This window comes from Anser cygnoides, chromosome Z (assembly GCF_040182565.1).
Source record: "Anser cygnoides isolate HZ-2024a breed goose chromosome Z, Taihu_goose_T2T_genome, whole genome shotgun sequence".
Classification (NCBI taxonomy): domain Eukaryota; kingdom Metazoa; phylum Chordata; class Aves; order Anseriformes; family Anatidae; genus Anser; species Anser cygnoides.
This window is the reverse complement of record NC_089912.1, coordinates 31,735,590-31,760,807: the sequence shown is the minus strand read 5'-3', so window position 1 is coordinate 31,760,807 and position 25,218 is coordinate 31,735,590. Positions and strand designations below refer to the sequence as shown.

The following is a 25,218-nucleotide window of genomic DNA, read 5'->3' as shown; positions in this document are numbered from 1 at the left end:
GACGTTAAGTTTTACTAATACTTGTCCCTCAGATTAGAAACTCTTTGAGAGAAGATGTGCAATTTTTTTTTCCTCCAGTGGAGGTCAGGAATGTGACTTCCTGCACGCTCAAGTCTTTAAGGCTTTTTGATATGGGTTAGTATTAATACTAGTCCTTATTCTTTTTCACACAGAATTTTCCTCTCAACGCCGTGGCATTTTGTAAATAAGATTTCCCCTGTGATATGCTTGTCCAACTGTGCTGTCGCTGGAATGAAGTTTCACGTCGTGGTGGTAGATTTCCCATGTGCTGGAAAAAGCCAAGGAAAATCATGACTGATGAGTTGTGTGGAAGGAAATTCCCTGAAATATCTCATTTGTGTTTTTTAAATTTTATCTGGATTTAAGGGAAAAGTACTTCTGTTTCCTCATTGTACACTTAACAACTTTTAAAATGTTTTTCTTGCTTGTTTTACACGAGAGAGTGAACAACTGAGAATAAAAAACATATGCAGTTCTGTGAGGAGCAGGGAACAAGCAAGTTCTGTAGCGTGCATTTAGCAACCATTTATGTCTACTGATTTATTAAGCTTTCTGTGAGCAGCAAGCATGGGCAGAAGAATAAGACCATGGAACAGAACCGTGGTGACACAAGTTCTGCATCACTGAGATTTTGATCTGAGTTTAAAAAAATCACTATGAAGAAAGAACCATTCCTTAATGAAAAAAGTAGCAGTACAGACTAGAGGCCTTAATTTCTTCTGAGTTCAACGAGCTGTCAAGAGCTGAAGTCATGTATGTGACTTGTTCGAAACAGTATTGTGACAAAATAGAACTTGTATCTTTTGTTAAAGCACTGTGAAAAAATCTGCTTTGATCTTTGAGTTTATGCAATTAATATTTTGAAAGTAAACAGGCAGAATTATAGTTCACCAAGTTTATAGGTATGGTTTTATGGTCTCTGCAACTCCTGGATTCACAGTACGGTGAATCATAGAATGTCTCAGGTTGGAAGGGACATTAAAGATCCCACAGTTCCAACCCCCCTGCCATAGGCAGGGATGCTACCCGCTAGAGCAGGTTGCTCAGGGCCTCATCTAACCTGGCCTTGAACACCTCCAGGGATGGGGCATCCACAGCTTCTCTGGGCAACCTGTGCCAGTGCCTCACCACCCTCTGAGTGAAGAGGGGTGGTGATGTAATTAAATGCTGGACAGGTATAATTCATAAACCTCTGGCCAGCAGAGTCATAATGAACACTTAGTCTGTTTCAGGGGGATATAGTTAGTTTGATTTGCCGGCAGGTGGATGGATTCACTATGAAGAGAGGAGAGCTCACATCACGTCAAAGGGAAGTTGCAACAGCTGTGAAGTAAAGGATGAACTGGCAGTTTTACAAACTGTGTGAGGCAGGCTTCTCAGAAGCAGGAAACAAAGTCAGACTTGCTAAGGAAGAGCCAAAGCAGCCTGACCTAGTAGCTTTCTGGTTCATGCTCCCTTTACTGCAGGTGTAGAGAGGATTTCCTAGCATGAAGCAGAGCAATACTGTTTGTTGTTCAAAGCTTCTGTTTCTTAGGTGTAACAGTTCATACTTGCAGGGGAGCAATGAATGTTTCAAGGTGTTCTACTTCTCCAGTTCTCAAGGCTCTGGGGAAAAACTCCAGATCTTTCAGCATACTTCATCTCTGGGGTTGCTTCTTCATGTTATTAGGACTTTGCAATTAACACAAATTTATGACTGGACTTGAAGGAAAAATGCTTATCAGTGCTTGGCAACAATAACACAGTATCTCTTCCTTTTTGATCAAGGGTGTTGCTTGTACTCCTTCAGAAAAGCATCTGCCCACTTTAAGGTAGGGTGCAGTGTAGCATGTAGTCCACGCTGCAATTAGGGTGTTTCAATTGAGCTATAATCAAAATACGAGCAACCCAAAACAGAGGTAGAAAGAAATTTGGTCAGTATTTGGGAGGGGAGCGGACAAGTCATACCAAGTAATTAAAAACAGGAAGTTATTCACGTCATCTCTTTCTCATGACTAGTTAAGTGTGTAAAGAAACAAGGCATTACAGCAGCACGCAGTTTTGTGCTGTGGTTGATATCCCTTCAGATTTCATGCTGCCCTAGCCACCAAGTAGTGGAGCAGTCATTTCACTGAAATGGTTTCTCTGAAGATCAGTGAGGGTAGGAAATACAAAAACCTGATCAAAAAGAACAGTTTTATGTCCACGTAGGTTTGTAGTGCAGTGAACTTAATTGGTATTATGAGGTGCCAAGGTTTAACATGGAGAAGGCAGATCTCTGTTGGAAATGAAAGGGTCTTCTCAGCTCTGTAAGAGGACGATGGAAAAACTGGCAGCAGCATTGCACTTGGGCTGTGGTGGTGTAAGGATGGGTACAGAGTGCTAACTACTAACACAAGTGAGGTAAGGCTAGTTCCCAAGGCAAAGCAAGTCAAAAGGTGGTGATAATATGGACTGGGGAGGTGAGGCTGGTAAGCTTTGTGCTCTGGTCGTCGTGCATGGAGCAAGCTGGTTCCAGAACTGGCTGCTGTACTTGGCTACTCTGTTTTCACAAGTTGGCGTAGTGCTTTGTGTAGTGTACCTCTTACAACTAAGTTTGTGCCTACAGAAGATGAAGACAACCAGTTTTGTTCTGTCATGGTTTCTGTGACAAAATGATCTGAGAACTTTTGGAAGTTTTGGCTGCATTCTAGAAACGGGACTATGAAATGCTTCAAGACTGTAAATTTTGTTCCTTGGGGCAAGAGCTTGGATGTGTGTGTGTGTATATATACATACACACAGGTAACCTGTATGGAGAAATCCTAAAATTATTTTGCTGATATGAAAAGGCTCAGAAAACTGGCTTAAAAAAAAGTATCTACATGTATTTGCAGGGGTGGAAATGACGAGTGAAACCACACAAAATAAAACTACTTTCTACACCCCTAGGAAAGAAACTGAAGTAGTCCTTCTATTCTTAACTTTCATTTCCTTGTTTGCATCAGTTGGTCTGCAGTGGAGGTGTTTGCATATACAGGTATGTTAGTGTAGAGACGTGGTCTTTGACTAAGATGATTGACAGTGAAAACCTTGTTGTGGATATAGTTAAATGGGTTGTGTTGTTTGCCCCATGAAGATCAGTGGTGAGTGTTCTCCCTGTCCTTGTCTCAACCCTTGAGCCCTTCCCACCCTATTTTCTCCCCCTTTTTTTTGAGCAGGGGGAATGAGGGAGTGGTTGTGGTGGAGTTCAGCTGCTCAGCAGGGTAAAACCACCACAGTCCTTTTCAGTGCTCAAAAAGGCTCCAAATCTGCGGCTCCAGGAGTTTGAGATAAGGATGATAATTGAGAGAAGTAACGGGCAAAACACGGACTGGATGTTGTTTATTAATGTAATAGTTGAGAAGAACTTAAGTAATAATTGTGAGGAATGTGTTGCAGTACTGTGGTGAAAGGACAAGGGGTGGAGTGTTTGTAAATTGTCCACTTTGTTGGTGTTGTGACGGTATTATGTTTATTTTGGTGTGGGGATTTCTTTTTGTTGTATGTGAACTTCATGAAGATTGATTGTGAAGTAAGAGTGTATTGTGATCACTCTTAAATATGCTTTTCATAGAGACAAGGGGTGGAATCTATTTGTTTTTTGTGGCAAGCGTTTGGTAGCAGGGGCTGCAGGGGTGGCCTCTGTGAGCAGAGCCCAGCAGCTGCCCCGTGTCAGAGCAGAGCCAGCTCCAGACGGCTCCAAAGGGACCTGCTGCTGGCCTGAGCTGAGCCAGGGAGCGACCCTGGGTGGGCCCCTGGGAGAGCAGAGTTAAGGAAGGGGGAAAAACCTGCTGTGCAACAGCAGCTGGGAGAGAGGAGTCAGAAATGTGAAAGAAGCAGCCCTGCAGCCCCCAGTTGAGTGTGTTAGCATTCACGAAGACACACAATCCACAAAGTGATTATATGAAGGTGCTTTATTAGGTGCCGGAAGTTAGCGGCATGCCTGCCCAAATCTAACTTGGTCCGATTTGTTCACTCAGTTCTCTTTTATCTCCTAAAATATTACATATGCATTAAGTTTTACAACACATCTATGCATATTCATTTCCTAGCTCCGCCTAGCCCTGCTTTGTATGCTAATTATCTTATCAGTCCTTCTGAGCTTGTGTATCACTCCCTGGTGGTCGTCCGGGTGGTTGTCAGGATGAAGTAAGATGTCTTTATCAGAGTTGAACTTTTTACCTTTTCTTCTTGCACATGCTCTCTGAGCCCTTGGTCTCAGTCCAAACCGTAAGGTTGGTTTGAGCCAGTTCCTGGGGTCCGAGGGGCCCCAGTTATCTAGATGTCTTGCAAGTTCGGCATTCATTTAGTCCTCCTCCTTACTCCTCATCACGTATTGGTGCATTCTCTCATGCTATCTTTGCACATATATTTTGTATCTTCCAAGTGCAGCCCAGGCACAGTACATCGCAAATGTAACACACATTAAGCAATATTAATTGGATAAACGTATATTTCATCTTCTATTACCAACAAGTGCAGCAGGAGGGCAGGAGGTGCTCCAGGCAGGCAGCAGCAGTTCCCCTGCGGCCTGTGCAGGAAGAGGCCCCTGGTGGAGCAGGCTGTCCCCCTGCAGCCCATGGGTCCCACACGGAGCAGATCTCCACGCTGCAGCCCCCCCGTGGACGAGCCCCCGGTGGAGCGGGTGGATGTGGCCTGGAGGAGGCTGCGGCCCATGGAGAGCCCCCGCAGGAGCAGGCCCCGGGCCGGAGCTCCAGCCCGTGGACAGGAGCCCATGCAGGAGCAAGGGGTCTGGGGGGAGGTGCCGCCCACCTGTGGGGGACCCGTGCTGGAGCAGTTTGCTCCTGGGGGATGGATGGACCCCGTGGTACGGAGCCATGTGGGAGCAGGTCTTGAAGAGCTGCTGCCTGCGGGCAGCCCCCGCAGGCTCAGTTCGGGAAGGACGGCATCCCGTGGGAGGGACCCCACGGGGAGCAGGGGCAGAGAGTGACCGAGAGGGAGCGGCGGAGACAGCAGCGGAGACAAAGCGTCGGGGACTGACCGCAGCCCCCATTCCCATGGGAGGAGGTGGAGGAGGTTGGATGGAGGGAAGGTGTTTTTTGGTTAGCTTTTAGTTCTCACTGTTCTAGTCTGCTAGTGATAGTCAATAAATCATATTAACCTCCCCATGCTGAGTCTGGTTTGCCCGTGACAATAGTTGTTGAGTGATCTCCCCATCCTTATCTCAACCTCTGAGCCCTTTGCATCGTATTTTCTTCCCCTTTCCTTTTGAGGAGGGAGAGAGAAAGCAGTTGTAGGAAAGTTCTGCTGCCCAGCAGGTCAGGATAAAAGCACCACGCAGATAAAGGTGCTTTTTTTATTTTTGCAAATTATATTACTTACTGTGTTGGTCATGGCAAAGAAGTTTTGCCAGTGAAGCCTTTTCTATTCAGGGTATGTTTAAACTGCTTGAACAGGCTAGCTATACAAGGAAGCTAGTATCAAATTCTAAATAAAACTGCTTTTAATAATGAAGCAGTAGGACACGTTTTGTCTTTTTTGAAAATAATTGCTTTTATCAATAGTAGGTGGCTGGACCAAGTAAACAAGTAGCTTCACAACTTCTCACCGGACTTTTTGTTTCCCAGAAAATCTATAGACTTAAAATTAGTATCAGCAGTACTACTGCAGTAGTAGTGGATAGATAATATTGTATGGAACTGAACAGTGTTCAGGTGAAACTGAATGAAATGACAGAGTGAGAGAATTAAAACTGGTGTTTGACAGGCATGTAGCGGTAAAGGATCAGATTAAGCCCTGCAGCAGTGAAAGGTACTTTATTTATAAAATGGGTACAACGAAGAGAATTTAGCCAAGCATAATACCAGCTGACTGGCTTTTGTTTGGGGTTCTGAAAATTGCAATGTACTTAATGTATTTAGCATTGCTGTACTTGATCTTTTTTGGTACAATCACTGAAATAAAAGTGTTTCCTTTAAACTATTTGTATACCCTCAAGCTATCAATATTTAAATCAAGTTGCTTCTTTCAGTTTACTGTTTGATTTGAGTTAATTCTGATGTATTGTTTCTTTCACCTGTGCAATTCCTAAGGCATCATTTGATGCTTTTGGATGAAGCATAAGCTGTATTTTGGAGTGTGTCTGTGTAGATGTGTGGACACAGGGGTTTGTGGTGGTATTAGCAAGGTGTGTGCTTGAAATACATTTGGACTTACCCCATTTCAGCAGAGAACCCTTGCCAGTGTACCCAGTGCAGCTGAGCATGCAAAATAACTGTTCAGTCACCTGGGGTGCCACTGTCACCATTCGGCACTTGAGTGCCGTCCACAAAACTGTGCAGTAACTTTCTGTAGTAGAAATTTGTGCTGTCAGAAGCCCCCAGCTTTGTAAACTAAAGTCTGTATTTTTAAAATGTGCAGTTTGCAGGGCTTTTAGAATAAAACCAGGAGATATTTATCGAGACGCATGCGAAGACAGGATTTTCCTGTGACAACGGTCGGTTCCACACCAAAACACTTTGAAGTTGAGCTAAAGTTTTGCCAAGAGACAATACATAATTATAAACATCCTGGTTCCCTGTTATGTGCATATTAGGATTTGGTTCTGAGGTCTCATAAGGCTTTCCATACATAATCTCATATGGGCGTACTGACGTTCCACTCCTTGGCTTTATCCTTATTCTCAATAAGGCTATAGGCAAAGCTTGTGGCCATTGTATTTCGGCTTCCTGGCAGATTTTACTGATCTGTCCATTTAGTGTTTGGTTCATCCTTTCTACCTGCCCACTAGATTGGGGTCTCCATGCAGTATGTAAATTCCAAGAAATTCCTAATAGCCGGCTTAACATCTTTAACCACAGATGCAACAAAGTGCGGTCCCCTGTCCGAGGATATTGCTAACGGCACCCCAAACCTCGGAATGATTTCCTGCAATAACCATTTTACTGTCTCTTTAGCTTGATTGGTGCGACAGGGAAGGGCTTCTGGCCATCCGGAAAAGGTGTCAGTTAATACCGGTGAATACTGATACCCCCCTTTTCTTGGGAGTTCGAAAAAATAATTTGCAACTGTTTGGAGCTTGATTACTTTTATACCTGTCTCACAATGGTATACAAATTAGGCCTTATCCATTTTCTATTTAAAAACTCTTATACTACTTGAGCTCCCCAGCATGCTTTATTATGTTCTACAATTACCGTTCCATTTAATATGGTATCACAATTCTGCCATCATTTATTTACGTTAAACCTGCAGGTAACATTTTCCATTTACATCTTAGAATATTCTACTTCATTTTCTAAAGCTTTTGCTAATGCCTGATTTTCTGTTCTTGGTACTAGTGCCAAAATTTACGCGCATGCAACGACTTCCTTCTGTAGGTCCAGCAGTACTTTCCCTGCGTGGAAAGCCTGTGGGGCCTGTGTAGAAGAGAGATGTGGAGGCAGTACCACTGCAGCACGGTGCCTGGTGTACATGGCCTACTGACTGCAACGGTGGGCTCTGAACCCTGGGTCGTACCTCTTGCTGTGATCAGGGAACTGGTTGGAAATACCAGTCATGGGCTACGGCTTCCCAGTCCAGGGATAGCCCATGGATTACCTTGCTTGTTTCACTAGTGCTATGAAATCTGTAAGCAGTAGTCGTAGCTGATCAGCGTTGTCAAGAACTCTGGTTTTGTTGCCTATGTTCTCATTCAGAAAGGAGCCAAAACATCTTCAGGTAGTACTCCAAGATGGTGGCGTGCACTTCATTCTGTCTCCAGCTCCTGCCCCGTCAGCATCCCAAATTCAGGTGTGTGATCGAGAGATGCCAACCAGAACACTTGTGCTGAGGGCATGTGGAAAGCACCAAACCTGCTTTTAGAAAAAGAATCAAAGTTAATGTCTAAACACAGAGCAGGCGGGGGCCTGTAGGGGAGGACTGAAGTACTCTAGCAGAGAGTGCTGTCTGTCCTCTTTGATACCATTGATACTTTGACTCTTCTTTAGTGTTGCAGTTACTCTTTATCTTGTTCTCCTTGCTACCGGGGTTTTAGTTTGTTGTTTCTGTATAAAATTATACTGTAAAAGAACTCAGTATCAGGGAGCCTGTCATTCATTCAGATCTTGCTGTTAATGCTTATGGCACAGTAACAGGATATGTTGGTGGTAACATTTGGGAGTTGTGGAGTTTAAAAAGTGAGAACATGTGATGGCTGATTGCCATGTGACATTTTCGAGGGTACTTCTTGAAAAGCCTTGAATCTCATTGAATTGCATGAGACACGTAAGTGTTCGCTTCAGCCTCATGTTAATGTTCCTCACCCACAGAGAAGAGGTACAAGGCGCTAGTATAACTAGTGATTTGGATCATGCATCTTTTAAAAAGTGCCTTGGCAGCTTGTTTCTTGCCTGACATTTTTATTCCGTATCCTGTTCTCTTAGACCTTTTGACCAGTTAAATTTTCTAGGTCACTGACATCTGTGCTTATTTTCCAAATTACTTCTAGAGAGGACATCACTATGTAGCTGAATGAGAATAGAATTTATACTAGTGGTGTAGAAAGGCAACTCAGCTCAAGTTTGTCACTTACCGTGCTTGGCTGTTAGTCCACCAGGCATTTGCTGCAGTAGGTGGGGAGCAAATGTGCAACCATACTGTTGATGTAACCACAGGGAAGGTATTCATAGAAGAAATAAAAATAGTGTAAGTTATGATTAAATTTCAGATTAGTGACAACATCATACTTTGTGGTAGAGGAAATGTGTGCTTCAGTGCTTGAAAATGCTTTGGGCTTTTAATATGTACCCTAAAGTGTGGTAGTTATCCTAAACATACAAAGAGATTTGTGTTTAAAATTTTAAACTCCCTTGGTTAGTTTGTTTTTTTTTTTAATGGCAAGGCTAATAGTAAAAGCAAATAAATAAGCAAACAAGACTAGTTTAATTAAAATCATTCAGTATATAGGCTGTAGCAAATGTTGGTTTTATATGTGCTTGCATTTCAAAAAAAAATCTGCATGTGCAGACTAACAAAACGCAGAACAGTTACAAAGCTGGTGGGGCAACAGACGTGCAAAAGAAAGCAAGTACTGTCACGAATATATCAGCTTTTGTATGTAGCTTGCATATACTATTGGGACCAGAAAATACGTATACTTACATTCAGTAAAGCTTCTTTATTCTAACAAAGCTAATGCATGAATTTAAAGATTGGTTTATCTGAATGCTGAAAATTTAAACTGACTTAAAGTGTCTTTCTCTTGCAGGTGGTTTTGCTTTTGTCTATGAAGCTCAGGATCTTGGAAGTGGCAAAGAATATGCTTTAAAGGTAAAATGAATTTATTTAACTACAGGTTTGCAATGTCCATCTTTCCCTAACACTTTAGCATGATAACTATTTCTTGATATACTCCACTGAACAAGGCATTTGGAGAAATCCAGAATGATACAGTGGTATTTGCACTGCACTATAGCCATGTTTAGAACTGTCATTAGTTTTAGGACCCTGCATTTTATACTTAAATAACAAAAATAGATGTTGCTGTATTAGGTACTAGTGCTGTGTGCCTTATTTTATTTTATTTGTGCCTTACGTAGAAGTTCATGACCCTGCCCTGAGGTTTTGTTGCATGGATATAAAGAACCTGGAACATTTTCATATTAAAATAAAAATGTTTAAAATATTCCATACTTTCACCCATTCAGCGGTGCACTTTTCAGAGATGCTCCTCTGGATTCTCATGATCTGAAGGCTTAAAATAATAATTTGTCAGCTAACAAACAAGTATTGTGGGGTGGACAATAAAATGAAATCATTTACTCTGTCATAACGTTGCTGGAAAAAAATCACGGTTGTCACTTGTGTTTCCTACAAAATGACTTCATTTTTGGAGTAGGGATGTTCTGTGGCTATATCAGAAAGGAGATCTCTGTCTTGGGGAGGAAGGGGAAAAGGGTAGTAGTACAAGAGTTGGGAGCAGTAAGGTGGCATTACACAACTGAAAATGACATGCTCTGTTTTTTTTCCATACCACATCCTACAAATAACAAAGCTTGTGACCATAAAGCATGCTTTAGTTGCATGCTTTGTTACTGTAGTATGTGGTCATGACATTCAAAATGTCATGTAGAAGTAGCCTCATTTAAATATAAGTTTAAAAAAAAGTGAACCATTACTGTACTTCTGCAGTTTTGTTGTTTTTCTGTAACTTTTAATAGTGGTGTCTTCTCAAATATATTTTTTTTCTGACAGAGGTTGTTGTCTAATGAGGAAGAAAAGAATAAAGCCATCATTCAGGAAGTTTGTTTCATGGTATCCTTTTCTGAATGTATTTAAATGTTTTGATTTAATTGCTTGGTGTGAAACATTTCTGAGAAATTGACTGGTCTACAGATTTGTCTCCTTTCATGCCTTATGCTGGTTAAGAGGACTGACATTTGAGGAAGATCTGAGTTCCTGGTTTGACATGATTCTGGCACTGACATTCCAACAAGCTCAGTTCCTCAAATTGCAGGAATTTAATGTGCAGAGATAATTTTAGTAGGTGGCGTAGACTTCGCCATGTCCACTGTCTACCAAGTAATGAAATTCTTATTTGGGCATTCTTGTGGTCCTCTGACCACCATGAAGAGAGCTTTTGACCTTTAAGACGATGTTTAAATCTTAGTGATACTTCCTCACATGCACTGAATTTACTGCCTTTTTGACTACTCAGAATCTTGCTTTTACTGTCAACATATCTTAATTTCTGCATCAGGTGCACCTGGCTTTAAGAAGTAATAGTGAATTTCGAGGAAGGAATTTCAGTAGAATCCATGGAGCAGAAACAAGGAGCAGAACCATCAGTGTATTTGTCCTTTTCACCTCCAATGGTGTCAGGTGGTAGGGTATAATATAATCTGTCATGTTTTATTTCTCAGTCCAGGTAATGTTCTCAGTCTTTGGCTTTAGAAGACTTGATACCCCAGCATCTCTAATACCCTTACTTTGTTTCAAGAGTCAGTGAGTAGCTGTGGCATGCTGCTGGTTTTTGGCTACTATTTTCAGTTGCATTTTGAGTTACCATGCAAAATCACTGATCTTAAGTTAAGCTACTGAGATATTTCTTTGTATGACTGCTGAAATGTTTGTCAAAAATGTAAAGTGGACACAGTTTGCTGAAAAAAATGCACTTGCAAAGAGCTGAATACCATAACACTACGCAATTTCTAGCTACCCTGACTACATCTTGCCAGGAGTAAGTGATTATTCTTTGCATGTTTTTTTCACAGCTCACTTAACTGTTGCTAACTTCCTGAGATACAACTACATAATGAAACTACTTCTCACAGTAGTTAGCAAAAGGCTCTGAAGAGGTGCACATGTTAAAAAAAAAAAAAAAAGCACTTTTGATTCATACTAAATTGGTGGATTTAACTTGCCCTTTTTGTTTTACACCTTTGTTCTTAGGTTGTCTTTGCTTTTTTTTTTTCTTTTCAGACTTGGTGGATGCATCTTGTAAATCATTTGTGTTTGTCTCATGATTCTCAGTGTTTGGCTAGGGTGATGCACATAAGGAACAGCACAAATAGGTGTAGTGCAATGTAGATCTCCACTAGAAGGAATTGAGATCACTTTTGTTTTTCTCCTATTCACATAGTTCAAAAATGATACCTTGAATTTTTGAACTGTATGTGAAAAATGAGAAGGGTTTTAGTATGAGTTATTACTCATAAGAAGGTAAGCTCCCCAGTTGTTTAGAACTTTTATTTACTTTGAACTTTATTGTACTGACTTAAAATTTAAATTTAATTTTAAAATTAAAATTTAACTTAGTGATATGGTTTAGTGGAGGACTTGTTAGTGTTAGGTCAGAGGTTGGACTAGGTGATCTTGGAGGTCTCTTCCAACCTAGACGATTCTGTGATTCTGTGAAAATTAAACATTGTGGACTTAATACTTGCTTTGTAGAGGCAGGTGTTAATACAATAGCCTGTTCTTGATAAGCTGGCTAGAGAAGCAGCAGATTATTAAAACGTGTCTCTGACACTTCTGTTAATGCTTTGTAGTCACTATCAAAAGAGAAGGAGTATCTAAGGCTGTTACAAAGTCCTTGGAGCCTTAATCACAAGGATGTTTTTACTTCTGCTATGTTACCTTCAGCTATGTTTTGCTATGTTACCTTCAGCCTTGAAGTCTGTTTTTGCAGCTGAGACAGGGATTTACTTGTTCTGCTGAGTATCTTAAGTGCAGCAGTAATGCCTTCTGTGATTTTGAGCTAGCATTCAGAAGATGTCTGTGAACTGCTGTATACATTAATATTGATAAATTTGGTAGTATTCTTCCTTGAACACATTACCTCCAGAAAAAACTTTCAGGTCATCCCAACATTGTCCAATTCTGCTCTGCTGCATCTATAGGAAAAGAAGAATCAGACACAGGACAGGGAGAGTTTCTTCTGCTTACAGAGTTGTGTAAAGGTAAACATTTCTTCTCTAAGCACTGGACATTGTTTCTGACAGCTGTTTTGCACAGGTTGCTTCACAGCTTAATTCTGAAAACCTCCTAAATATAGCATAGCTCATTAGAGCTAGAGTTCGGGTCCCTCTTTTATGAGAGTTGTGTTATGTTCTTTGAGATGGATTGACCTCTTCTTAAATATGAGGTAGTCACAAAGTTCTTTGTATTTGAGACTAGTCCAGAAAGGAACAGCAGGAATGTTTCCCAGGAGTGCCATTTCCCTTGGCACTGCAGTCTGTGTGGATTTGCCGTTTCTAGAATATCTATCTAATATAGCTCAAAACTGTAGACCTTCCTTGATGACCATCTATTCGTGACAAGCTTTCAGACTTTATGTTGTTCTGTGTGTGCTTATGTGAATTTATCTGACTTTCTACAGGACAGCTGGTGGAATTCTTAAAGAAGGTAGAACCCAAAGGACCCATCTCCTGTGATACAGTTTTGAAGATCTTTTATCAAACCTGCAGAGCTGTGCAGCATATGCATAAACAGAAGCCTCCTATAACCCACAGAGATTTAAAGGTCTGTTACAGTGTAAAGGCTGACTTGCTCTTAAGGCTGTTGCTCAATTACAATGGATAGTCATGAGCACAGGGCTTGCATGTGTTGCCTTGCCAAGATTACTGGGTGTTAATGAAGGTCATCACTGAAATACTTGCATCTTTTCAAGCAGCATCTTTTCCTTATATTTGTGCTGTTAATGTTTTTCTGTTAGCTAGTTCAGGTAGGTTACAAAAAGTCATATAACATCTTTTGCTGGTTAAGTCAGTCTGAAAGTTTTGTTTTTAATAAAATAACCAGAGTTATGACTTACAAATTGTAGTTTTGGCAAGGAGGTTTTCTCAGTACTGACAAACAGGCTTCTAGGTCATAGCAAAGAAGAGATTTTAAACAAGCTGGGATGCAACTTTTTTGGTGATACTTTCTAGAATAAGGTCTTGCAATCTTGGCAGAAATCTCTATGCACTGGTCACTAGAAAAGCTTGTAAAAAAAAGACTCATCTCTTCTCTCAAAAAGGGATGGAAAACTATTTACCAATAAATACATAATGTCTTACATAGCCAGTTCCATACAAGGTCTTCAGTGTGTTATAGCTGAGCCAATGCTGTAATTAGGTCTGCTTTTTTTCTTGTCAAGAGAAATTCCTGTCAGAGATAAAATAAGGAAAGAGGCAGAAACTTGGTTTCATTTTAGAGGCTGTAAAACAAGATGAAATGACAGTCGTGCTGCAATAGGCAGGGACCTTACTACAATCAAGTGTCAAATGGGGATCACTTAACTGTGCTACACTTCCTGGAAAGCAGGCCTGCAGTGTGGCATTAAAAAAAAAAGTTAAAAGTTTTGAGTCTACCTTCAAATGAGATCTGAGATGGTAGTGTGGTTTTTGGGGAGAGGTGTAATAGGCTGCAGTCCAAAAAGATTGTCTAAACTATTTTGACTGAAAATAGTAGGATTCATGGAGTTTCTGCAGTATAGCTTAAAGATCAACTTCATATAGTGGTGGCTGTTTCTGTCTTCCTGTGGTTTCCTTCTCATGCTTTTCATTGTAACACATTATGAATCCCTTTGGACAAAGTTTGCACTTAAAATGTGTGTATACAGCACTGGAAGAACCCAGCTAGTTACTGAATTGTGAAAGTTCAAGCAGTTAAAGTGATTGGTAAACATTCAGTTCTTGTGTGATATTTTAATCGTCTAAATTTGATCTTTACAGGATTTGGCTTGCAGGACACAGCTGGCTTGCATAACACAGGTCATGGAGCCTATTAGAGACAGTCTGAATAATCAGCTGAAACATTTTTAGTTATTATCAACCTTCAGCAGAGTATGCAGCACAACATGTTCACCAAATCTTGATTTTTCTCCAGTGTTACTGTAACCATTTGTAGTGTTCAAACTTGATTTGATATTGAATCATAGAACGTTTTTTGTTGGAAGGAACCTTAAAAATCACCCTGCTCTGGGGTATCTTCATTTCCAACCATAGTCAGGGATGCCACCCACTAGATCAGGTTGCCCAGGGCCCCATCCAACCTAGCCTTGAACACCCCCAGGGATGAGGCATCCACACCTTCTCTGGGCAACCAGTTCCGCTGCTTCGCTGTGGGAGAAGAATTCGCAGGGAGCTTTGTGCTGTTTTGTGGGAAAGGAATTCGCAGGTGGCTTCGCGCTGTTTCACATGTCCCTGAGTTAGAGATAATGAGGAAAACAGCGGTAGAACCAAAAACTTGAGCAAGGACGAGATAAAGTAAATTGGCTACAGTGTTAAAGATGAGCTTTGGGCAGTGGCCAATTGCTGGCTGGCTCAAGGCGTGTGTCTGAGGGTCTCTAACCAACTGTAAGACAGATTCGGGTGCGTGGACAGCGTGTGAGGCTAGGGGGAAAGTATATATAGTGGTGAAAAATGGCAATAAAGGTTCTGCTGTTCAAGAGCCATCAGGAGTCCGTGTCGTGTGTGCCTTCTCTTCACCACCCTCACAGTAAAGATTTCTTCTTAATATCTAGTCTAAATCTACCTTCTTTAAGTTTAAAGTGATTACTCCTTGTCCTTGCCTCCCATTTTCATTGTATGTAGAGGTGAGCAAAGGTTATCCAGCAAAGGAATTCAATTTGCTTATTGAGACTGATACTTTAACAGCTGTCTGTCTTCTTTACAGAATAGTCAACATTAATTTTATGGTGGAATAAGGACATGTCTAAGGGAGGTCAGGGGGATGTTCTGAAAACTGAAGTTTTGGAGAATGACATCCAGAGATACGGTAGTGTCAAAAGGAAAGGGAAGATAGATCTGTCTGTCTGGAATGTGGTAGCATAATGTTGGAAAAGTTGAAAGGCACATTAGTCCCTTTTCATGACTTGTATCTTAGCCGTTTTGTGGACGTAACCACGTGATACTTCTGCCCAGTATTTACTCTTCCCTTTAAGTTTCCTCCCAGTTTCACTTAGCAGTACAGGAAGGCTGGATTTTCAGGCACTAAGAAAGGGAAGGGATGAAGATGAACTGTTCAGGTAGCACATGTTCCTCAAACAGTTGGCTTCTGTCTACTTGTGTGGTCATGGCTGCATCATTCTGGCTGTCCACCAGCAGCCTGTTTCTCTGCTGGTAACTTTTGTATTTTGTATCTACAGCAGTCCTAACCTCCACTCCACTGCAGTTGAGCTAACCATGTTCAGTTCTATGAATGAAAGCATTTATATTTCAAGATAATGCTTATGCACTTGATGATATAAGAAACAAGCCTATCCTTGGGCACTAATAAAATGACTTTTTTTCCCCAGGGTTTATTTCCTGTTCTCTTGGATGTTTACTGCTTATACCATTTTTGATGCTTCCTCTTAAAAATTGTCTGTTTTGCAGTGCAGTGTTGTTTGAAACCTTTGTTTTCCTATAAACAGGAACATTCTGGGCTAGAGTGAAGTATTATTTTCTATATATGTGTTTTTTATATTTGCTCTGTACAAATAAGTTGATATTTAAAGTACGTGTTTTGGTGTTCAGAAGTGGGATGTCTTCAATTTATTATTCTACCTCTTTTTGAAGGTGGAAAACTTGCTTATTAGCAACCAAGGGACGATTAAACTTTGTGACTTTGGTAGTGCTACAACTGTAGCTTACTATCCGGACTACAGCTGGTCTGCACAAAAGAGAGCACTGGTTGAAGAAGAGGTGAGACTATTTTAAAATAATTAATGTTGACAGTAGATTCCGTTATCTGCTGTTAATCTGCTATTAATTCATGGAACTTCTAAGAAAAATGAAGATTCTTACAGTTGTGTTCATAAGTTCTGCTTTTATATTCACGTTGCTAGAGTTTAAAGACTGCCTACAGTTAAAATCATAGCTTGTTTTCTGTAGCTGTGTCTGTAAGCACTGCTTCATTTTGAACAGTGTCCATTCTGCAGTCTGGTGTGGAAATAGAAGTGATTGATTAATAGAGCCTCTTCTAATTGCACTATCAACAGGAAGTTGAAAATTGGTTATGCCAAAGAGATTCTCACCTTCTGAATTTTCTGTTAAGTGATTTATGAAGAAATAGCAGGTGTTCTGAGCAGGACCTAAGCAGGCAGTATTACTGTGCTCCTAGGACTACAGTGACAGCATTAAATATGCCGTTGATTTTTCCAAAGTGCATTTGCTCTTTATTTTGAGGTGCGAATAATGTTCCTAATGTGGAACAGTGATTTAGCTTCGCATATTTGCAGTTTGGAAATATTCTTGAAGATTACAATGTTATCAAAGTTCTTGTGACTATTACATGATTCAGTTGATAGCTTCTGCATGGACAAGAGTTTCTGAAATTAATTATCAAAGATAGCTGTCCATGCAGAATGGATAGCATTCTATTTCTGTGGTTGAATGTCATTAAAGCTTATTCTAGTTTTTGCTTCAAGAAATTCTATCTTCTGCAGATCACCAGGAACACAACACCAATGTACAGGGCACCAGAGATGATAGACTTGTATTCAAATTTTCCAATTAGTGAAAAGCAGGACATTTGGGTAAGAAATTTTCTTTGCTTTATCATAGCTTCTTATGTCATAGTGAAACTAATTATGCAGTCTGCATTAATTTTTAACTAAAAATGAATGAAAATAAATGTGGATTGGACTGTTTTTGTCAAAATCAGCTTAAATAGTGTGAACTGTGTATCTAAATACTTAAGAAGTGAGATGTAGAGTTAATGTTTTTTCCCCCCAGTTCTAGCTTGACTTCCATTGTGAAAGGCAATGCTGAGCTTTCTTTTACAATCAGTTGTTCTGTTGCTTAGGTGGAGCTTACCACAACACAGACATAATATTTATAGTCCTTAAATTCAAAATTCAAATTGTTTCCTTTCAAGCTCTGTCATGCATGTCATCCTGTGGCAACTTACTGCTAAGTTGAGTTAAAACTGTCATACCTACTGTATTAACAGTATTAACTGTTAATACCTACTACATCTGGGTGTTACATTTAGATAGCAAAGATGAAAATGATGTAAGGATCATTCATGTTTTATATAACAAAGTATATAAGCTGTTAATGTTCACTGAAAAAGCTGTTGTAAGTTTTAAATCTTTGATTTTACCTTTTCCAGTTATCTAGTAACTGGTAATACTGCAATAATACGGAGGTACTACCCAATGATTTTGTTTAGAGATGTTTTGGTTTATTGTATGTCTTTTATAGAGTCAGTGTCAAATTCTTCAACTGTCTGTATTGGCAAAAAGTCAAAAGACTAACTGAGAAAATGTAATGTGGGTGCTTTGAGATTTCAGCTAGACTCTCAGAACTTCATTCCGTTTCTTAGTTACAATTGAGCAAACTTCTGTTTAACGTCTATTTTAACGTTACGTTTTCAGTGATTTTTTTTTTCTGGCATGTGAAGAAATAACAAATGCTTTTTCTGACAACTTGGTCATTTCACACTCCTTCAATACTGACCGTCTGAACTAAGATTACATCTAGTTAAACACAGCAAGAATTTCATTTAACAAAAGCCTTTCTCAAAATGGCAGTTAGTTATCCTAAACAAAAGAAATGCATCTGTTGGCGTGCACCTGGTGCTTATCTCCTGCTGTGTTTTTGGAAGGTCTGTTCTGTTTACCGTGCTTGCCTTGGAACATGTTGTTCTGTGTTTTTCCTTTACACTCTGGTTTCAGCCAAAACATGCACAGTATCCAGCAGAAGAGTAGGACAGTGTCTGAAAGTGTAACTGACTTGTAGTTTGTGGTTCACATAAACAAAACAGTTTTCCCAGGAAAGCGTATAGGGCGAGTAACACTCATGGTTACTTGTAGCGTGAGCTTAAAAGTGTAAAGGAGGTAGAAATGTCTTCTTTAAAACAAAAGCATGGATGAAACAGTTATCAACTGTGTAGATTCCAGCACAGGAATGTGATTAGGTACTGAATAGATTAGAAGTTTTCAGGCTCGGTCAGTTGTTTTCTGCGCATTTCCTACCTAAGTCTAGAGATATGCAGAAAACAAGCACATTAATTAGAAAGGGATTAAACTGAAGGTATTTGTTTTTAGTGTGCTTACTTAGTGTCATTTCCTCAACTGAAATGACAGTCTCTATCTTGTCGTAAAGATTTTTCTCAGAAATTACCCTTTTGGCTTGCAAGCTGCTTCATATATTCCTGTGATCTAATACTTCTGGAAATGCAAATGAAGGGCTCCTTGCTAAGGAGTGAAATTTCAAATTTGGGTTGTCCTTAACCAATACCTGGTAAGAAATTCTTCTAGTTTATGTAAGGCATCTTCCAGATTTTACTCCTGATGAGTTGAGTATCTGTAGATTTCATGACCCGTATTTATTTTTTCAGAAATTACTTTGGAGTACTGTCTGTGTATGCATGGAACTATACTATAAAACTTTTGTTTCTTATTGCCTAAAGCTTGAGCTTGGCATGGAAATAACAGTATCTTGATTTGTTTCAAAATCTTCTTCTCCTTTCCTCAAAAGACACTACCGCCTTCCTGCCCCCACCCCCCCCCCCCCCCCCCCCCCCCCCCCCCCTCCAAAAAAACAACAAAACAAGGAACCAAGCAAAACACTTCCACTGTGCTAAGGGGTGAGATAAGGCAAAATGGTAAAGGAAAATTAGGACTTGTTTGTGGCAGTTCTTTGTGTTGAGTCAGCATTAGTTGATGACAGTATCCCCAGGTTCAGTGAGCTTTCTTCCATTCAGGCAAGTCTGCATATCTTTGTCATAAGACCTGTTGTGACAAAGTAAAGGCTTTTTTGTCACTTAGTTTTTTCACTTTCTTCTGCCCAGACTACTTAGAATTTCTTAGGAAAAAAGAGGAAAGATTAATAGCATAGTTGTTAAATTCAGGAACTTCCAATAAGCTGATCTTTGGTATTAATCCTGGTTTATTTCAGTGTACTCTGACACCTCAGAATGCATTTGCTATGCTGATTCCAAATATAGAATATGGGCTGTAGTCAAAATTCAGAATGGATGGCTGGTTATAACCCTTCTCACTTGAGTTTTTTTAATTATGTGCTCAATCTGTCAAACATTGACTCCTTTCTATCATGACCATTGCAAGAAAAAGCCTGTCTTGAAAGAATTTTTTTGAAATTTAAACTGTGGTAGACATTTTGTCTGGAATGGTGAGGGTGGGAAACTCAAACCAGAGTAAATTCCAAAGAAATATCTTTCCAGATTTCCAGGAATAATTTGGACTATAATAACTCCTGGTGGTTAAAACTAGATTTTGTACTTTCTCAGGGAGCTGAGGGATCATGTGAATTGTGCTGAATGCTTATTTTCAGTGCTAGGCAGAATAATTGAAAGATAAAAGGGAACAAACATTAATGACATTAATATTTTAGTGTTAAGTAATTGTGATTGGTTATTAGTTGTCTTTGACTTCTGAATATATTAGAAATGAATTTGTTCTGATAAACATGTTCTGTTTTTTCATATACTTCTGTTGTCAGTCTGGTTCCCTTTGGGAATCTAATTAAACACTAGACAACCTGCTCTGTGATTACAATCTTACATTTGGGGAAACTGGCTAAATACAAAAATTCAGAAGTTGTGTTATAATGGGAATAAAAGTGATTATACTGAGTGTTGTAGGGAAGGCTTGATGAAATGGGTCAGTATTAGCAAAATGATGTAAAAATAATGTACTGTGAATTTTAAATGCATCTGGAGCTTAATCTACTTCAGGTACCTGATTAAGAATGACAGACAGATCTTTAAACTGGAGCCCTTCAGAAAGACTATCTAATTATATATGCTGATGGTTTCTGAATTACTGACTTCTGAGGAGATTTTGCAGATAACACTGTAGGGTAGCTTATGAAGATTTAACACTCAGTGCATGAATTCAAGAAGATTGATAGGCTCACTTTTGGCATTGCATTCTGAAACACCACCAGTGTGTGCTGCAGTGGTTTTAACACCTTTATGCTGGGGGCTAGCTGAAATGCTTCCTAAACTGGTAGCAAACTTTGGATGAAGCACTGCTTTTCTAGAGGATGGAAATGTAATTGGAATGAGTAGACTAGATTCTGAGTAAGTTACCTGCGTAACGAATAACTTTTTTTTCCCACTCTTTAATACTGTCTTGCTTTGTATGATAACGTTGTATGATCCTAACTGCTGAGATTCAGGAGTGCTATGCCCAACCCTGGAATGTCAGTGAATTATGCATAGTTACTTTTTAACTTTGACATGATGCATTTTTTTCTATTGGTACATGAGTTCTCAAATCGACCCAGGCATGTTCTTTAATGGTTCTGTCTAAAGTTCTGGGGCAATATCTTGGGGAAATGGGCTCTTCTGTTAAGTACATCTGCACAGCCTCAGCACTGATAATACTGGCTTTGGGGAATGCCTCGATGCAACTGGAATTACCTTTAGCCAAATTGAATCACAATTGGAATTTAAAATGTTAAAAAATATTACTGTTACAATTCTAAGATATAGATGAAGGAGGAGGAATAAATAATATTCTGTATCCATTAAAGCAAAGATTAAGTCTAAGTGGTCTCTTTACTTTGTGTGTTCACCCAATTGTGTCTGTGCTGTTTTCCCTTGTGACTGTGGATGCTGTCTCCTGACATGCTTGATGTATTGAACCGCACAAGAAATAGTTTCATTCCTCCAACTAAATTGTGATCTCTCTTACTTCTTTCTAAGCAGATATTCTTGTGGCAGAGTAGTTACTGTTTCCTGTATTCCCCTGCTGGATTAATTAATGTAGACTACGTGGTGGTTCAGTGTATACATTGTATGGAGTTCTTTATTTTATATCAACAGTCAGACACAAATGTACTTGCTATATGATAATGTACAGAATTAGCATATACAGCTTGCTTCTGGCCCAGGAATTAGTGAATTAACAAGTCATTTCGGAGTGACTATATATCAAGCCTTAGATTTTAATAACATTCAAATCTTTGAAATTGTTCTTGGGATAAACTGACAAGCAAAGACAGTTTGAGACAGTGCGCAAGGAGGACTGAAGGCAGTAAACAGATTTCTCAGCTAGCATATGCTTTAGTAAGTAAGCTGGGTTCAGAAGAGAGTAAGGAAGAATTTACCAGTATGTTGTGCAAACATTTTCTCAGAGGTATTGGGTGCTTTACTAGTAAGCTTTTATAGGCCAGAGGGAAGCATGATTCTTCTACACCAGGATCACTCTGCAAATAGATTTCATATATTTTTATGAGTTGATATTTACGTACACACACACACAAATATATATATATACATATATACAAAACTTAAATTTACTTAACTAACACACAAAATTGTTCTAACTAATCCATAGCACCTAAACTATTCAGAAGTTAGAACTTGTTATGCCCTGCTGGCTCTGATAGTTGTTCCCTTGGCTGGTTACACAGGTCAGTTAAGTTTGGACACTTAAAGGAACTTTGAAGTTCCCAGAGTGTGGTAGTCATAACTTTGTGATTTTTTTCTTTGAGGCTTGAACAATCCATCTGGAATTGATTTTCAACTTTACTTGCTAGAAAGAATTGAATAACCTTCTGATTAAAGTTGTTATGTGGTTATTAGGAAATAAAGGGACAATCATTTAAGGCTATTTTTCTTCAAATCTTTATCAAAACAACTGTTTCAGAGACAACTTTGTGTTCCTGTAACATGGCATTTAAACAGACTGATTTACACTTAAATGCTTACCTTGTTGGTACATTGTATAGTAAAGTATTTGGGTTAGAAATAAGAAAGACCAAACTCTGACTCAAGAAACAGAATTAGTCTCCTTGAAGCCTAAGATGAAGTTTAGAAATAAAACGTCTAATACTTACGGAAGAAGAATTCTGTTCCTGAACATGCTCAATGTTGCAAGTGTTCATTTTCTTGTATACTTGAAAAATTTCATAAAATAGTTATATTACTATGATTTGTATAAAGACATGAATAGGAGAATCACTGAAACTGAAAACTTCAGGGAGGGAAGGGGGGAACAAACCACATACCTATTTAAAAGCAGTTTCACTGCTAGGAGTGCTCTAACATGACAATTGAATGTTTTACTACGTGTTTCTGTCCTCAGAGAAACATCAAGGCTAATTATTTCAGGAGTGTGAAACTGATGCCTGAAGCGTTGTTTTATATATATATATATATATATATATATATATATATATATATATAGGGTTGCATGAGTCAGCAGTTGATGATTGAAACCTGTGATTTGCAAGCTGTATTAGGGAACTTAATCAATTGCATAGTCTAAAATTCCACTTCAATTATCAGTTCCTGAATTAAATATTTCTGCCTCATCTCTCTGTAGGCTCTGGGCTGTATCCTGTATTTACTCTGCTTTAGGCAACATCCTTTTGAAGATGGAGCTAAACTTCGCATAGTCAATGGAAAATACACTATTCCACAAAATGACACCCGCTATTCTGTGTTTCATGATCTCATCAGTAAGTTTATAATGTTATTAGCTTGGTGGTATCAATGGATGTATCTTAGTATTTGTATTATATTCCTGGAATTAAGTGTTGTCGATCTCTGCATAATCGTGTGATGATGCAGAGGTTAACTGTAACAACTTTTCATTGTATTCAAAATTTTAATCCACATTCAGAAAACTTAAACTTTAAATGAAACTTATTTTTTAACCATGTCACCTGTCTTGTTTAGTGTTTGAATCATTCCATAGGAGTGATTAGTGTTTTGATCAATTCTTTGAATTTGCTTTAGAAATACTTACTTTCAATTCATATAGGTTGCCAAAATCTTTGATTACAGTACCAGAATTTTGGCTACAAATCCAACCTTATTAAATTGCTGTCAAAAATTAAATCCAACATTGCTTCTGAGGTTGTTCATTAATAGACTCCTAAAGTATATTCTATGAAATATTCTTAACCATAAACGGTGTTAGTTGTGGTTACTTACAACTGTGATACTTGAATATGGATTTAGTGGCTGCTCCAAACTGTTCCACATGTTTGAGTGCTCACATTGCTTTAGAGTGTACTGAAGAAATTACTGATCTTTGCTGGAAGAAGAGCTGTTAAGGGTATCTGTTTTATTGCCTGAATCATGTTTTTTAGGCTCTGCCTTGAAAGTGAACCCGGAGGAGAGATTGTCAATCACTGAACTAGTGAATCAACTGCAGGAGATTGCAGCAGCTAGGAATGTGAATCCTAAATCCCCCATCACAGAGGTAAAGGAATCTCATAAAGGAGTATTATTGATTAGGTCTCCTTTCTTTCCTTTCTTATCCAATGTGAGTTTAGTAACAAATGTCAGAGCAGGTCCCATCTTCCTTAGTCTTTTGAAAACTTCACAATTTTGTAATTCAATTGAATTGATCTATATCACCTCTATGGTCTTTGAAAATGTGCTTTTGTAATTCACAGAGCTTACATAACATTCGAGTAAACTAATTATAGTTCTTACTGCTTATTGAAAAATTGGCATGGTCTTGGGTCATTCCTTTGTATGTAAATGCTCTGTTTTACATGCTGTGTTTAATCATCATTAACTTGCACAGGAAAATCTAATACACGAGGACTCTGCCTACGTTGACTTGAAACCCACTTATTTGTCTCCAGTTTGATTAATTTACACAATACGGAAACTGAATGCATTGCTGTACTTGAACTTCCTGGCATTCTTGTGAGCCTCAGAAACAGATTGCATGCTTGTTCTCACCAAGTTATACTTTGTAAGTTACTTTTACAAGTTGGCTAAATAAGCAGGAAAATCATCACAGTATTAATCTCCACAGCTCCTGGAACAAAATGGAGGCTATGGGAACAATGCTCAGCCTCGGATGTCTGTAACATCGGTTTCACAGAGCTCCAAGCCTGCAGGACAGCTCAATAATATGTACAATGCAGGTACGTGCAGAAAGAAGTGTCTTCTAAGTGTAAGAGAATGGCATATCTTGTATTTTTGGAAAAAAGTCACTTTGGGGTTTTAGACATTTTTGTGGCTACTTTGAATTTATATTGCTGTTTCTAACCTTTTTCCTTTTTCTCAGGGTTTGGTTGCATGTTGATAACGCAAATATGAATTTCTCAAATTTGTTGCTAAACAAGATAAAATTTAGTTTCTCGTGTAGAACAATTGAAACTAAAATGTATTATTGACTTGTAGATGGGTGAGAAGTTCTGATAATGAATTAAAAATTGAGAGTAACTAACAGAATAAGAAATAGTATTTCTAAGAACAAGAGATACAGTGAAAGTAAACAAAATATTTTACTTTAAACCTGAAACTTTCCAGTTCAGTGAGGCATATGATACTTTGAAATGTTCAGTGTAAAGTGAGAATTTGTAAAGTTAAAATTAACTGCTGAAAATCTTCTCAGAAGTGCTGGATTTTAAAGTGCTGGATTATAACAAAAACCTTGATATGTTGTGGCACAAGGTACCAAAATTAGTCCATAACTTGAGGTCTTGCACAAACAACATTGGATCTTGTATCTCTAATGTAGGAAGATGACACTTGTCTGTTTTCCAAGCAGAACTACTTAACATTATATATGGTATGACCAAAATAAGCCATTCTGTGTCTTTTTGCATAACTTCATGCTAAAACAGGCTTGTTGATATCTAAATGTTGAGGTAGTCCAACCAAGAAATACAGAAGCAATTTCAAGGATTTTAACTGTTGGCAGCTATCTATGAACTACAGTAATATGTTGATATTAAGAAGCCACTGATGTGACACTATTATTTTAGCCCGATAAAAGCCTATATGAAGAAGAAATAAGTCTGTAGGCATCTGAAATCCCCCTCTCCCTCCTACCCCTTATCCCCT

At 39.0% G+C, this 25,218-nt stretch overlaps 1 protein-coding gene across 2 annotated transcripts in view; it reads left to right on the top strand.

Moving 5' to 3' along the window:
- Positions 1 to 25,218, top strand: part of GAK (cyclin G associated kinase) — a 78,335-nt gene that overhangs the window by 4,140 nt on the left and 48,977 nt on the right. For both annotated transcript variants that reach the window (XM_066987876.1, XM_066987875.1), the window contains exons 2-10: positions 9,230 to 9,291; positions 10,216 to 10,275; positions 12,308 to 12,422; positions 12,842 to 12,984; positions 16,005 to 16,130; positions 16,874 to 16,963; positions 22,730 to 22,865; positions 23,502 to 23,614; positions 24,182 to 24,293. In XM_066987876.1, coding sequence (XP_066843977.1) covers positions 9,230 to 9,291; positions 10,216 to 10,275; positions 12,308 to 12,422; positions 12,842 to 12,984; positions 16,005 to 16,130; positions 16,874 to 16,963; positions 22,730 to 22,865; positions 23,502 to 23,614; positions 24,182 to 24,293 — 957 coding nt within the window. The remainder of the gene's footprint in view (positions 1 to 9,229; positions 9,292 to 10,215; positions 10,276 to 12,307; positions 12,423 to 12,841; positions 12,985 to 16,004; positions 16,131 to 16,873; positions 16,964 to 22,729; positions 22,866 to 23,501; positions 23,615 to 24,181; positions 24,294 to 25,218) is intronic.